This window comes from Rhinolophus ferrumequinum, unplaced genomic scaffold (genome assembly GCF_004115265.2).
Source record: "Rhinolophus ferrumequinum isolate MPI-CBG mRhiFer1 unplaced genomic scaffold, mRhiFer1_v1.p scaffold_52_arrow_ctg1, whole genome shotgun sequence".
Classification (NCBI taxonomy): domain Eukaryota; kingdom Metazoa; phylum Chordata; class Mammalia; order Chiroptera; family Rhinolophidae; genus Rhinolophus; species Rhinolophus ferrumequinum.
In genome coordinates, this window is record NW_022680418.1 from 81,825 (window position 1) to 93,399 (window position 11,575).

Sequence of the window (11,575 nt, forward strand, 5' to 3'; positions counted from 1 at the left end):
AACATTGTGAATGTACTCAATGTAACTAATCGTACACTTAAATATGGATGAAATCATAAAATTCGTATTGTATATATTTTATCAAACACACACGAAAAGACTCCACAGTCTGTAGCTCTCTCAGAGGTGGCAGAAAGTTAGCTGTAAGTGGCAGGAGGGCTTCAGTCCCCGCTGGACACTTTCTCCCTGAGTTGTTGACATCTCAAACTCAAATTATGTCTGGAGAAGGCTCTCTGTTTGCTATGCCTTCTGCGTTTTGCTTTGTTGAAGATATCAGTAATTTTCAGAAACTCTGGATCAGACTCCCAAACTGAGTTAACCAAGTACAAAGGATTGACTTCTGCAGGGTCTCTTGACGTTACCTTTGAGGCTTCTAATGCTTTCCCTGGACAGGCATAATTGCTGTCTCTGCAGGCTCTCCTCCTCAGATGTCCTCTCCTTGCATCCATCTTACTCTGGATGACAATATTCTTTTGGGTGGAGCATGTCCTCTGCCACCTTCTGAGAAAAAGCTCACTGGAGATAAAAGTTTTGAAGATTTGCACATTAGAAATATCTTTATTTATCCCTGTGCTTCAACGATAGCTGACTGCATACAGAATTGTATTCATATACAGTGATATGATTCAAAGCCCGGATTTGTCACAAGCTTACTTAAAGCCGGCTCTCAATGGCTCTCCATTCCTGGGATATGAAGGTCAACGTCTCCCTTTAGAGATTAGTGTATCCCGGCCTGGATAAGAATCAAAACTTCACATTGGGTCACAATTAAGTCCTCTCTTTCCCCTCTCTCCTTACTTCCCTTTCTCTCCTCCCTGTTAAACATAGTTTCTGAGGGATTAGGGGTTAAAAATGGGAAGAGATGAGGAGTCAAGAAAGTTCTAAATTGACTCATACTCTTTGGGGGCTGGTCTAAGTTGTCTGGGCCAGTCTCCTTCTCCCGTGGGACACCTTCATGGGTCTTCAGAAGCTCACATTGCTGAGACCTGTTATTCTCTTCATGGTTAATAAACATTCAAGTACAAGCATATATGGAAAAAGTAAATATATGAGAGCTGGAAGAGATAATACAGGAGTTTGAAAATAAATAATATGTATAAAAAGTGATTTATGCGTAGCTGAAAGGATAAAGAACACAAATATGAAAGAAAAGAAAAGTACGCTACAGCATCCATCTAGGATGTCCAACTAATAGGCCTCTAGAATGAGAGACAATGCGGTGGGAAGAAAGTCACCAAAAAATGAAATCTGGAACATTTCCCAGAAGTGAAGAATAGAAAATTGAATAGCCCACTCATTCCCTACATCCAAACTCATTTTTGTGACTTTTTGGACATCAGCCTAAAAAATAGAGTTTCCTTTCAGAAAGACCCTGCATATGAGAAGGACCTGCATATGAGAATCATGGTTCTAGCAGTGAAATCATTTGTATCAGTTTCCCCATATGGTCACTGTAATGGTCCTAGTGGCCAAACGTTCACATACTGAAGGCAAATGTTAGCTAGAAAATGTGGGCAGGAAGTGGAGGGGAACTTAGTAACTGAGTAGATACCTACCTAATAAACCATGTGAACTGTCACATGTATACAGATCAAATATTGAAGCTCACATTTTGTAAAAATGCAAGATGTGTAAAGTTCAGGGTTTTGGTGAAGAAGCCAAGGAGAGTTAGCTGGAGGTGACTCCTGATCCAGGCTCGGCTTCCAAATCCGGCTCCCTGTCCCAAGTCAGAAGGATCCGGGTTAGATTGGATCAGGCTAATGTTTACTTCTCAGGAACAGACAGACTGAGGTGGCCCAGGCCCCAGGTGACAGGGTTCCAACTTCCTCCTGTGGTCACCTGCGCCCTCCCTGTGGTGACTCCGAAGTCCTCTCCAGGAACATAAAGAATGTAGTGGTACCACCAGGATGCCACCCTAAGGCCTGGGTTTAGGTTTGATTGGTTAGGTTTGAGCCTTGCCTTCCTTAGACATTCAATTTCAAGTGAAATTCTCCTTCAAAATGAGCTAATATTAAAATATGTGTAACTCACAAAACGCCCTCATAAGCAGTTACACAATTAATAATTCAGCACCCTCTACACCTTCTGTCACTATTGTCACACAAAGACCAGAGGGTACAGGTCACGCCCTCCAGGACCACAACACGGGGAAAAAGCCAGGGGCCTGGGCCTGGTTGCCAGGAGAGACGTGCACACGGAGAGCCATGGGGTCTTGGGAAGGAGATCCCCAGAGATTCGGGGACAGGAAAGGACATAAGAAGCGGGCTGTCTTTGATGTGGCGTCAGGAATGCATAAGGAGGTCAACCCAGGGGGACTGAGACAAGGACAGTGGAGAAGGGGCTTCACAGGGAGCAAATGCCTTGAGCTGAAAACTGTGCGGCCTGCACAGAAATCAAGCAGGAGTTCACACAGGGCAGTTGTGCAGGTCAAGGTCACAGGACCCATGTGAACCATCCAGTGAAGGTCCACAAGGGTCAGGCTGAGGAGGCCGATAGTGTGGAGAGGGCCTCTCGAGCCAGAAAGCCTGGCCCCTTACTGGCTCTGCCACCCCCCAGCTGTGTGCCCTTGGTCAAGTTACTTGACCTCTCTTGTCCCATTATGTGCAGTTAGGGAGAAATGAGATGCCCACATCCTGGGGAGGGTGACCACACAGCTCAGTTTGCTCACGAGAAACCCGGCTCATGCTGCTGTCCTGGCACTCTGTCCAGGTAGTGACCTCTTTCACCTTCCAAAGTGCCCCTGTTTGGGTTTGGTGGGTCATAATAAATGTCATCATCACCTTACTCATTGGGTTTCTGTGAAGATTAAAAGAGGCGATTACCATTTTCTTTCATCGCGGAAGTGCTCTACACTTGTTTCTCACTCATGTTTTACTGAATGTGGAAAACAAGTACACATGTTGGAGGTGGGTATTGAGAAGATTAATAGGCCAACAGTATAGAGAATATTTCCAGAGATAAGTTATATGTAATTATTTCAATAAGACTCTTTCAGGAAGGAGTCAGAAAAAGAATCCAGGAAGGATGGATCAAAAAAGTGCTTTGTTTCCTAACTTAGGCCTTTTGCTTCATGTCTGAATATGGTATGTCTAGGCCTTAGAGAATGCGAAGTAGAAGCAGAGTTTTCAGTGGTCTATCATGGTCCCAGAAGTCCTTCAATGTTTATCAGAACACCTTTCTCAGGTTATGAATTACTGGCTGGAGCTGACATGTTCGCAGCACCTCCTCTGTGCCCAGCCCTGTTCTGAGGACTTCCTCACTGTAACTCATTGAGGCCTCACGACACCATAGGACGATTTCCATTGTGCAAAGGGACACAGCTGTGACATCTACACACAAGCGTGGCCCAAGGCATGGGAGACGCCTGTGCTTGGAATGGCCTGGAAACCGTGAACGATGGACATCAAGATGTCCCCAAGATGTTGGCCTTTCCTGAAGTCTCTGGCCGGGGAAAGCACCTCCCCGCCCAATTTGTAGGCTTTGGATTGATCTTAAGGAAGAAGAGGTTCCCGTCCAAAGCACATGCATGAGGTTAATGTGCCAACAGCCCAGGAGCACAGGGCAGAACTAGTTTTACAGAATGAGTGAAACAGAAGAAATGTAAGGTATCTTCTCCCCAAATACCATGGGACTGATTTACACGACTCACTTACAATTAATAGAAACTCAAGGATCATTTAATTTGCAGAACTCTTTTATAGGCTTTGTGCCAATGCATGAATCACCGAGGAAAAACGGCTCTCACTGAGTGTCACCACTTTTATTAAGGATGACAAGGCCTCAGATGAGCAAAATATTAGTGTGAATTCACCTCAGGTCTTGTACGAGCCTGAGAACAGGCCAGATATAATTCTCTCCTACCTGACATTTATCTCTAACGAAGACAAGGGTATTCACAGTAAAATCTGTGAATAATTCACCTCCATGTCCAAGTCTATTGTGTCTGGTTTATCACAGAGGGTGATCAATAAATGTCACACACACTGACACCAAAGGCTACTTCACTGCTCTGGTTTCTGAGCTGAATTTGGGGATCTGAGTCAAAGTGCCTTCTGGGAGTAGGTAAAAATCAGCCCAGCAATTCAGGCATTCTCACCTAGTGGTTTCTTCCATTTGCTTTTGCAAACGATGCTTTTACAGGAGCTTTTGTGAGCAGTTATTGTATTTAATTCACCTGAGAATGGTCCTCATGTGCTTTGCAGGAAACATGCAGGTAAAGAGACACACACTTTACTGTGCGCTCATGGACATGAGGTGGGATTTTGTTTCCTGAATAAGAGGCTGTGAATGGCCCAGTGTGTCAGCAGGTGACAGGGCTGGTCCGTAACGACTGAGGCACCAGGCGGAGTCCTCATGAAATCCCGTTCACGGAGTCAGCCGCCTCTTTCATTACTAATGTCCTTCACTTGCCTTTGGAATGAAGTGCCCAGCGATGGTCAGCTGGGTGAGGGGACACCCATAAGAACATGACCTTCTTCTCTATTTCTAGCTTCTTCCTAAATCAGTACTGTCCTTGGCAACTTAAGCTCCAGCTGAATGATGTAAAGACGTGAGGCCGAAATAATCCAGATGGAGAATAATGCGTTCACAGGGAATTAATCATTGGCTCGATTCTCAGGCTCTCAGCCATTTCTTTTTTCTTCAACGTAAGCCAACTTTGTTTCTCTTGTTCCTGTCACCTTCATACTTTTATATTGTCCCTTCTTAAACCCATCTGGCGTTTCTATCCTATGAGGCTGTCCTGTCCCTCTCTTGACACCAAGAGGCACACTTTGTACAATTCCCTTACCTTGCCATGTGCCATGTGCTCTCAGGGCCTCTGTACTTGCTGTTCCCTCAGTCTAGAACACTATTTCCCAGATGTTCTGCTGGATTTCACCATCGAAGTTCAAAAAGCAAGCGACACATTAATATTTTCCAACTCCAACCCCTGACTGTATGTGTCTGTGTGCGAAGGAAGTCTGCCTCTCCGAGGCGTGATTCGGTATTGCACCCAGCCCAGGTGTTCAGTGAAGCAGGAGGAACAGACACAGGATAGGAACTTCTTTTTCTACCTAGAAGACGGAGAAGGAAAAGAGAAACAACAGGAAAAGGAGGATGGGACATAATGAAGACTACCTTAATAATAAAACAACAAGGCGACCTCCATTTTAATTTGCTTTATTTTTTAATAAGCACTTCTGCATTACTTGCATCTACTGTCATGTGCCATTGTTTCAGTTCGAAAATGGTTTTGATTTCTAAAAGCTCTGTCGCCACGGTTTCTACAAACAGAGATGGGGTTGGCTGGGTTCTGGGTGTTTCTCGCTGTGGTTTCCTGGCCCAGAGCCAGGTTCATCCTGTGACTCTTTCCCTCATTGAGGGGAGGGATTACAATGGCCACCAGGAGAATAAAAGCAGGAGCTCAGGCACTCAGCTCCAAAGCGAGTTCCTTCCTCACTGCCACACCGCAGTCACCAGCCCACAGCCGCCGCTGCACCATGAAGCTGCTGACAGTCCTCATGCTGATCGCCCTGCCCCTCTCCTGCTTTGCAGGTGAGCACTGACAAGGAGGGCGGGCTTTGCTTGCAGGTTGTTGTCAAGGCCCCTGTGGACGACCTCCTGTTCCCCACAGCCCAGCACAGAGCCTCTCATTTCTCCGGGGTCCTCGTTATTCGTGTGTTTGGCTTCTCTGGGCTGTGGAAGCCAGGACGGGGGTGCAAGGAGGCACATGTTTCAGGGCTTGAAGGAAATCCCAGATCCTGAGTTTACTCTCCTAGATTTGAGAACTCAAGACCGTTGACCATAATCTTTCTGAATGTGCGTCTCTACTGGGATGTAAGATGACAAACACCCTAGCTGTGCCCATAAAGGAATTCATACCTCTGTAAGTCAGCCCACTTTTGCATGCTTCCATCCCAGGTTCTGGCTGCACGCTCCTTGAGAAGGGGATAAATGACACTCTTTACAATGAAGTGGGCGTTGATCAGTACCTCAAAACTTATCAACAGTTCATAAATGGTGAAGCCGAGGAACGTGCCGCCACCCAACTGAAGCAATGTTTTGTCAAGCAGGACGGCGAAACTGTGGACAACGTCCAAGTGATGCTGGTAATTTCGATTTCTTCTTTAAGTGTTTTGAATCCACTGGACAGGGACAAGCAGGCTCTACTTTGTCACTCATTATGCCAAAGCAAGTGTTGACCATGCTTTATTTCCCTGACTTTCATTGTTGGTGAGTGTGAATAATAGTGTGACACCAAGAAAGCCATCCAAGGTGCAGTGCTGCTCTGTCTCTTCACTTTGTGGAATCTTTAGTGAATAATAAATGAAAAGGACCAAGAGGGGGAAACTCCCTTGGGCAAAAGCTCCCCTAACCCTCAGCTCAGAAAATATCTGATTATTAAGAAGACCTTCCATCACTTTTAGAGTGTTCAGAAAAATAAATTCCTCTTGTTCATAGATTAAATAGTAAAATATTTTAAAGACTTTTCAATAGATTCCAGAAAACTCATTTTAAGGATTATTCCAGACATCTTACTAACACATTCAAAAGTGCACTTTCAAGCAATGAAAGTTTATTAGTATAAAAACTTCACCTTCTGACCAATAATTAAACACCCGTGAATGACACGTGTTGATCATGGGTATGAACTCACCACAGGTGTGGGAACTGTTAAAAACAAAATCAGTAGTTTAACAATGAGATGATCTTTCTAATTATGACAGGTTTGTTTAGTTTTTACCTCGCATTTATTCCGTATCCTAATGTAACACTTAACACACCCCAGACTACACAATTTAGAAGCATTGCCAAAGCTCAAACATACAAGAGTACGTCACTAAGAAGATTCAGAAGCAGGGTGCAACATGGAAGAAACTTGAAAACACTATAAAAAAAAAAAAAGCCAGTCACAAAAAGACAAATATAGCATGACTCCACTTCCGTCAGTTTTCTAGAGTAGCCAATGTCTTAGAATGAGAAGGCAGAGTAATGCATTCCAGGGGTTGGGTGGTGAGGAACTTGGGAGTGTTTAACGGGGCTGGAGTTGCACTTTAGCGAGATGCAAACGTCCTGGGTCTGGTTGCTCTGCAAAGGGAATATTCTTAACGCTACTATCTATACACTGAAAGTGGTGAAAATGGTAAGATTTATGTCAGGTGTATTTACCATAATAACATGTTTTTAAAAAGTGAACAACCCCTGCGATTAAAGATATTAGGAATATATTCTTAAAAACCCTAGATTAGACAAATCAGCCAGTGTACACGTCTCGGACATTTTGTGGCCCACAAAGGACATGGTGGAGGCATCAGACTGTTTTATATATTTCCAACATGTACGATCATGAAGGAACTCAGAAACGTCACACGTCCTTGTATTTGAGCTGAGATATTGAAAATGGTTCACACAGCATAATTTTGTTAGATGTGTTATTTCAAAGAACAGGAAACATGCAGATAGAAGGGACCACTGAGGATGGGCGTGGGGGAGACCAGGAAACACAAGCCCGTCTTAGGCATCCATTAATGTCTCTTGAAAATAGAATAAATGACAAGACAATTCTGATTTTATTTCATGCACTATCTTTCTTGAATGTCAGATGTGTTTAGACAAATCCAGGAAAACAATGAGAAGAAATGTTTGGTTTTCCATCTTTTCCTCTTATGAGGAATTGGAATGTAGGTGATGTCTCTGTTTTGTTTTCCAGCAAACAATCTATAACAGTATCTGGTGTTCTAAATATTAAGTTTCCCGAAGACCTTCGGCCCAGACGACTACAGAGAATGATCAGAATTCAGTGTGCATTAGTAGAAACCACAGCTTACCTTTCTTTTTCTGTCTTTTGATCTGCAAACTGCAAGACAATTGTTGAAACCTCAAATACATTTTCATTTCAATAAAGTATCTGCAAACCTAAAGTTCTTTTCTTGTGATCTGATGAAAATGGAGGCTTTAGAGAGACACGCCACACATGCATGTGCTCGCACACACGCACACACCCAAACACACATTATCCATGAAGAGCTCACGGGTGCAGGACTACAGACTCTGAGCAGCACGCTGTTCCTTACCACCTGTAGCCCAACATCGACCCTTCTCTGGAAAGTGATTTTCCTCCCCTCTCACCCCCATCTTCCCAGACGATCTCTGCCTCGCTCAGGCCCTGAGGTCCTGGTGGCTGCAACAAGCTCAAGTTCCCACATGTCCTTCAGTCCCTGTGTCCAAGCTGAGCCCTGGTCACCGTGGCCGGGCTCTCTGTGTCCCTGGCCCGAGTGTGCAGGGAGGGGAACAGCTGCGAGAAAGGGGACTCAGGCAAGGCAGGGATGACTGCTGTCTGCACCCTAAGATTGGATCTACAGCCTCAACGGCGTTGTTAGGATCTTTCATTACAAAGTTATTTACTGTACCCCTCTGTGCCCATAACCCCAAACCTCAGGAAAAACGCTTATTTGTCTGTGTTCCCACGAGCGTGGTCATTTATGTAAAAGCCAATGAACAGGACTCGTACACAACGACTCCATCCCTTTCACACCCTCAGATCTATCACTTCTCTATCCCTTGAGCCCTTATAGGTAAAATTCCATAATTATAGTTTCCTTCCTGATCGTAACCATCGTAGAATCTTGATCCTTAGCGGCACACAAGTTCTTCTGGGAGCCCTATTGCGTTGAGCCTCAGGGTCACTGGGATTGTTGGGTCCCCTCACAGACAAGGCTTTGCTCCCCAATTGAAGGAAATCATTCACATGCTTTCAGCCCCCAGGGCTTTGTGTCCATCTCCCCCCCCACATTTCACAGGAATCTCTGTATCAAGAGAGTAAATATATGACACAATATAAGTCAGATCACGCGGGAGCTTCCATTTCATGGCTGATGGTTCTTCTCCAGAATCTGGACTCTGGAATCCATCTTCTCTTCAATTCCTTTGCTTCTTCCTCACCATCTCCGACCCCGACTTCCCAGGAACCCATTTGTCTCAGTGACCATCCTTTGAGTGGGTCCTCCCCGTGAACAGTTCTTAGAATCACATTCACTCACAAACTTCTGGTTTGACATGCATTTGTGTCAAGCACTGCTTTTGGCATTGGGATACATCAGAGAGAAAAACAGACAAAGAGCCCTACCTTCGGATGCTTATATTTGATCAAGGACAGAGAAATTATGAACCAAAAAAAGAAGTAAATTAAAAAGTATATTAGAAGGTGATAAAGACCACAGAGAAAAATAAGGACAGGAAAAAGGGTAAGAGTGTGGTTTTAATTAGGATGGACAGGAAACGGCTCACTGAAGATGTAACGTTCAGCCCAGATCTGAAGGAGGTGAGGGAGAGAGTGTGAGGTGTTGGGTGATGAGTATTCCAGGAGGAAGGACACTCTAGGGTCTGGTCCTAGAGCTTTCTTTACTTTTTACATAGATATGTGTCATCATAAATTATTCTAGAAACCAATATTCCAGGAAACAGCAAATTTAGGTTCTGTTATCCAAATTATGCGAGATGATACAAGGTGGTGATTCTCGAATGAAGCCCAATCTGAGTCACCTAGACGTCTTGTTAAGACAGCTTGTTGTTCTTTCTCATCAGTAGATCAGCGTTGAGGTCCAAGAAGTTGCATTTCAAACAATTTCCCAACTGGTGCTGACGTTGATGGTGTGGGAGGAACATATTTAGAGAAGCAGTGTTCTGGGGCATCCTACCGATCCCCACAAGACGTGTCCTGCGAGTCTCAGCTTTGGCCTCAAAAAACAAGGAATGGACGTGGGGGATGTGAATGGACTAATGAAACCATTCCTACTTATCGCCGTGTTTGAAGCTCAGCAGAGCAGGACCTGCACATTCCCTTCCATTTGGAGTGTGTCCCCAAACTCCAGGTTGTGTCCCAATGGTACCTGGACATGATTCCAAGCACTATGAACTGCATGAGTAGGACAGGGCAGACAGGAGAAATGTTATGGAAATTCAGGAGGAAACCATGATTTCTGTTATTTTCCTTCCTTCTTCTTCTTAGGTTTTGAACCAAAAGAGATAACAGGACCATCGCTTCATGGCAAGAGTTGGTGAACGAGATGAAGGAAACAATGTCTGATGTCCAGCAGCCTTTTCCACGTCATGGGCCTCCCTTGGCAGCTCATAGTTTGTAGCAAGAAGTGTGAGCCCGCGTTAGGTGGATGAGGGCTTCTGGCAGGTGGTCTGTGGAAGCAGAGTAGTGGTGCCTCAGCTGACACGTGTCTTGGATGAACCTCAGGGCATAAATCCCGAAAGATCGACAGTGCACTATAGCAAGAGAAGAAGGGATAAAGTGGGTTTGAGAAGTTTATAACATAGAGTACCTTGCTATTTTGGGTACCAGTAACAGATGCTTACAATTTTGGAAAAACAGCTAGCAGGCGCACTTTTGATACTTCTGATTATAAGTTGTAAAATGTTATTGATAAATACATCTCTTAATGAACAGAAAGAAGCCATTCTGATTTAACATATCTGTGGATCATATCACTTATTCCTAAAATGAAAAAAATTTTGTTCATGTTTTCCACATTAAGCATGTAAATTCTGAAAATACTTGTCACATGAATGTGCAGATACAAATTGAATGAGATTGTACTGGGGATGTCACCCTGATTTTTGAATTGCTTTGAGCTTAGGGTATAATTTCTCACTCAATTCTATTTTAATGATTATCAGCCACGGCTTAATTAGGTCCTCCTTTGATTTTATAAAGGCAGGAAATTGGAAAACACTTTCTTGAAAACATTTCATGTACCACAATATATTTAAATATTTTTAATTTATTTTGTATTAGTTTCAGCGGTACAAAACAATGTAACATTAGACATTTAACCCTCATGAAGTGACAACACCACCAAGCTATAACCACTCTGGACATCTTAATAACTGTTACAATACCATGGACTATTTCCCTACATTTTACTCCACATCCCCGTGACTACATGTTCCTATATATTTAGTTACAGTTGACATTCAATATTACTCTACTTCAGCTTCATGTGTATAGCGCATGGCTCAGGCATCTACAGTCTATGACGTGATCCTTCTGATGAGTCCAGTGCCCATTCTGGCACTTTACACGATCTTTACAACATTATTGATTGTATTCCCCACACTGTACTAAGTACCAATTTGTATTTCTTAATGCCTCCACCTTTTTCACACTGCCGCCAACCCCATTCCCATCACCCTTGTAGATCTAGTACCTATCTGGCACGATACATAGTTATGACAGTATTACTGAGTGTATTCCTTATGCTATACCCTGCATCCCCATGACTACTGTGTCACAACCAATTTGATCCTTTCTCCTCTCACCCATCCTTAACCCCTCTCCCATCTGAAAGAAGTCCCTCTATGATTCCCTGTAATACTGGTTTGGTGGTGACAACTCCTTCCGTTTTTTCTTATCTAGGAACAATCCTTATCTGTCCTTCAATTCTAAATGACAGCCTTGATGGGTAGAGCAATCTTGGTTGTATGTCATTGCTTTTCATCACTTGGAATACTTCCTGCCACTCCCTTATTGCCAGCAAAGTTTGTTGAGAAATCAGCTGACAGTATTATGGAGGCTCCCTTGGAGGTA

General features: G+C 43.9%; 2 protein-coding genes across 2 annotated transcripts in view; both read left to right on the forward strand.

Moving 5' to 3' along the window:
• Positions 1-11,575, forward strand: part of LOC117019999 (secretoglobin family 1D member 2-like) — a 66,797-nt gene that overhangs the window by 6,186 nt on the left and 49,036 nt on the right. The gene's annotated exons all lie outside the window — the stretch shown is intronic.
• LOC117019995 (mammaglobin-B) lies at positions 5,414-7,901 on the forward strand. The gene is made up of 3 exons (XM_033102230.1): positions 5,414-5,535; positions 5,902-6,089; positions 7,691-7,901. Exons 1-3 carry the CDS (start codon positions 5,481-5,483, stop codon positions 7,727-7,729), a joined length of 282 nt encoding a protein of 93 aa, XP_032958121.1. The 5' UTR covers positions 5,414-5,480; the 3' UTR covers positions 7,730-7,901.

Bases quoted from the DNA above. Each gene is read 5' to 3' on its own strand.
- LOC117019995 (XM_033102230.1), top strand. From the start codon at position 5,481: ATGAAGCTGCTGACAGTCCTCATGCTGATCGCCCTGCCCCTCTCCTGC. The intron at 5,536-5,901 runs GTGAGCACTGAC...CTTCCATCCCAG, and splicing joins GCCCCTCTCCTGCTTTGCAG to GTTCTGGCTGCACGCTCCTT. The intron at 6,090-7,690 runs GTAATTTCGATT...TTTGTTTTCCAG, and splicing joins ACAACGTCCAAGTGATGCTG to CAAACAATCTATAACAGTAT.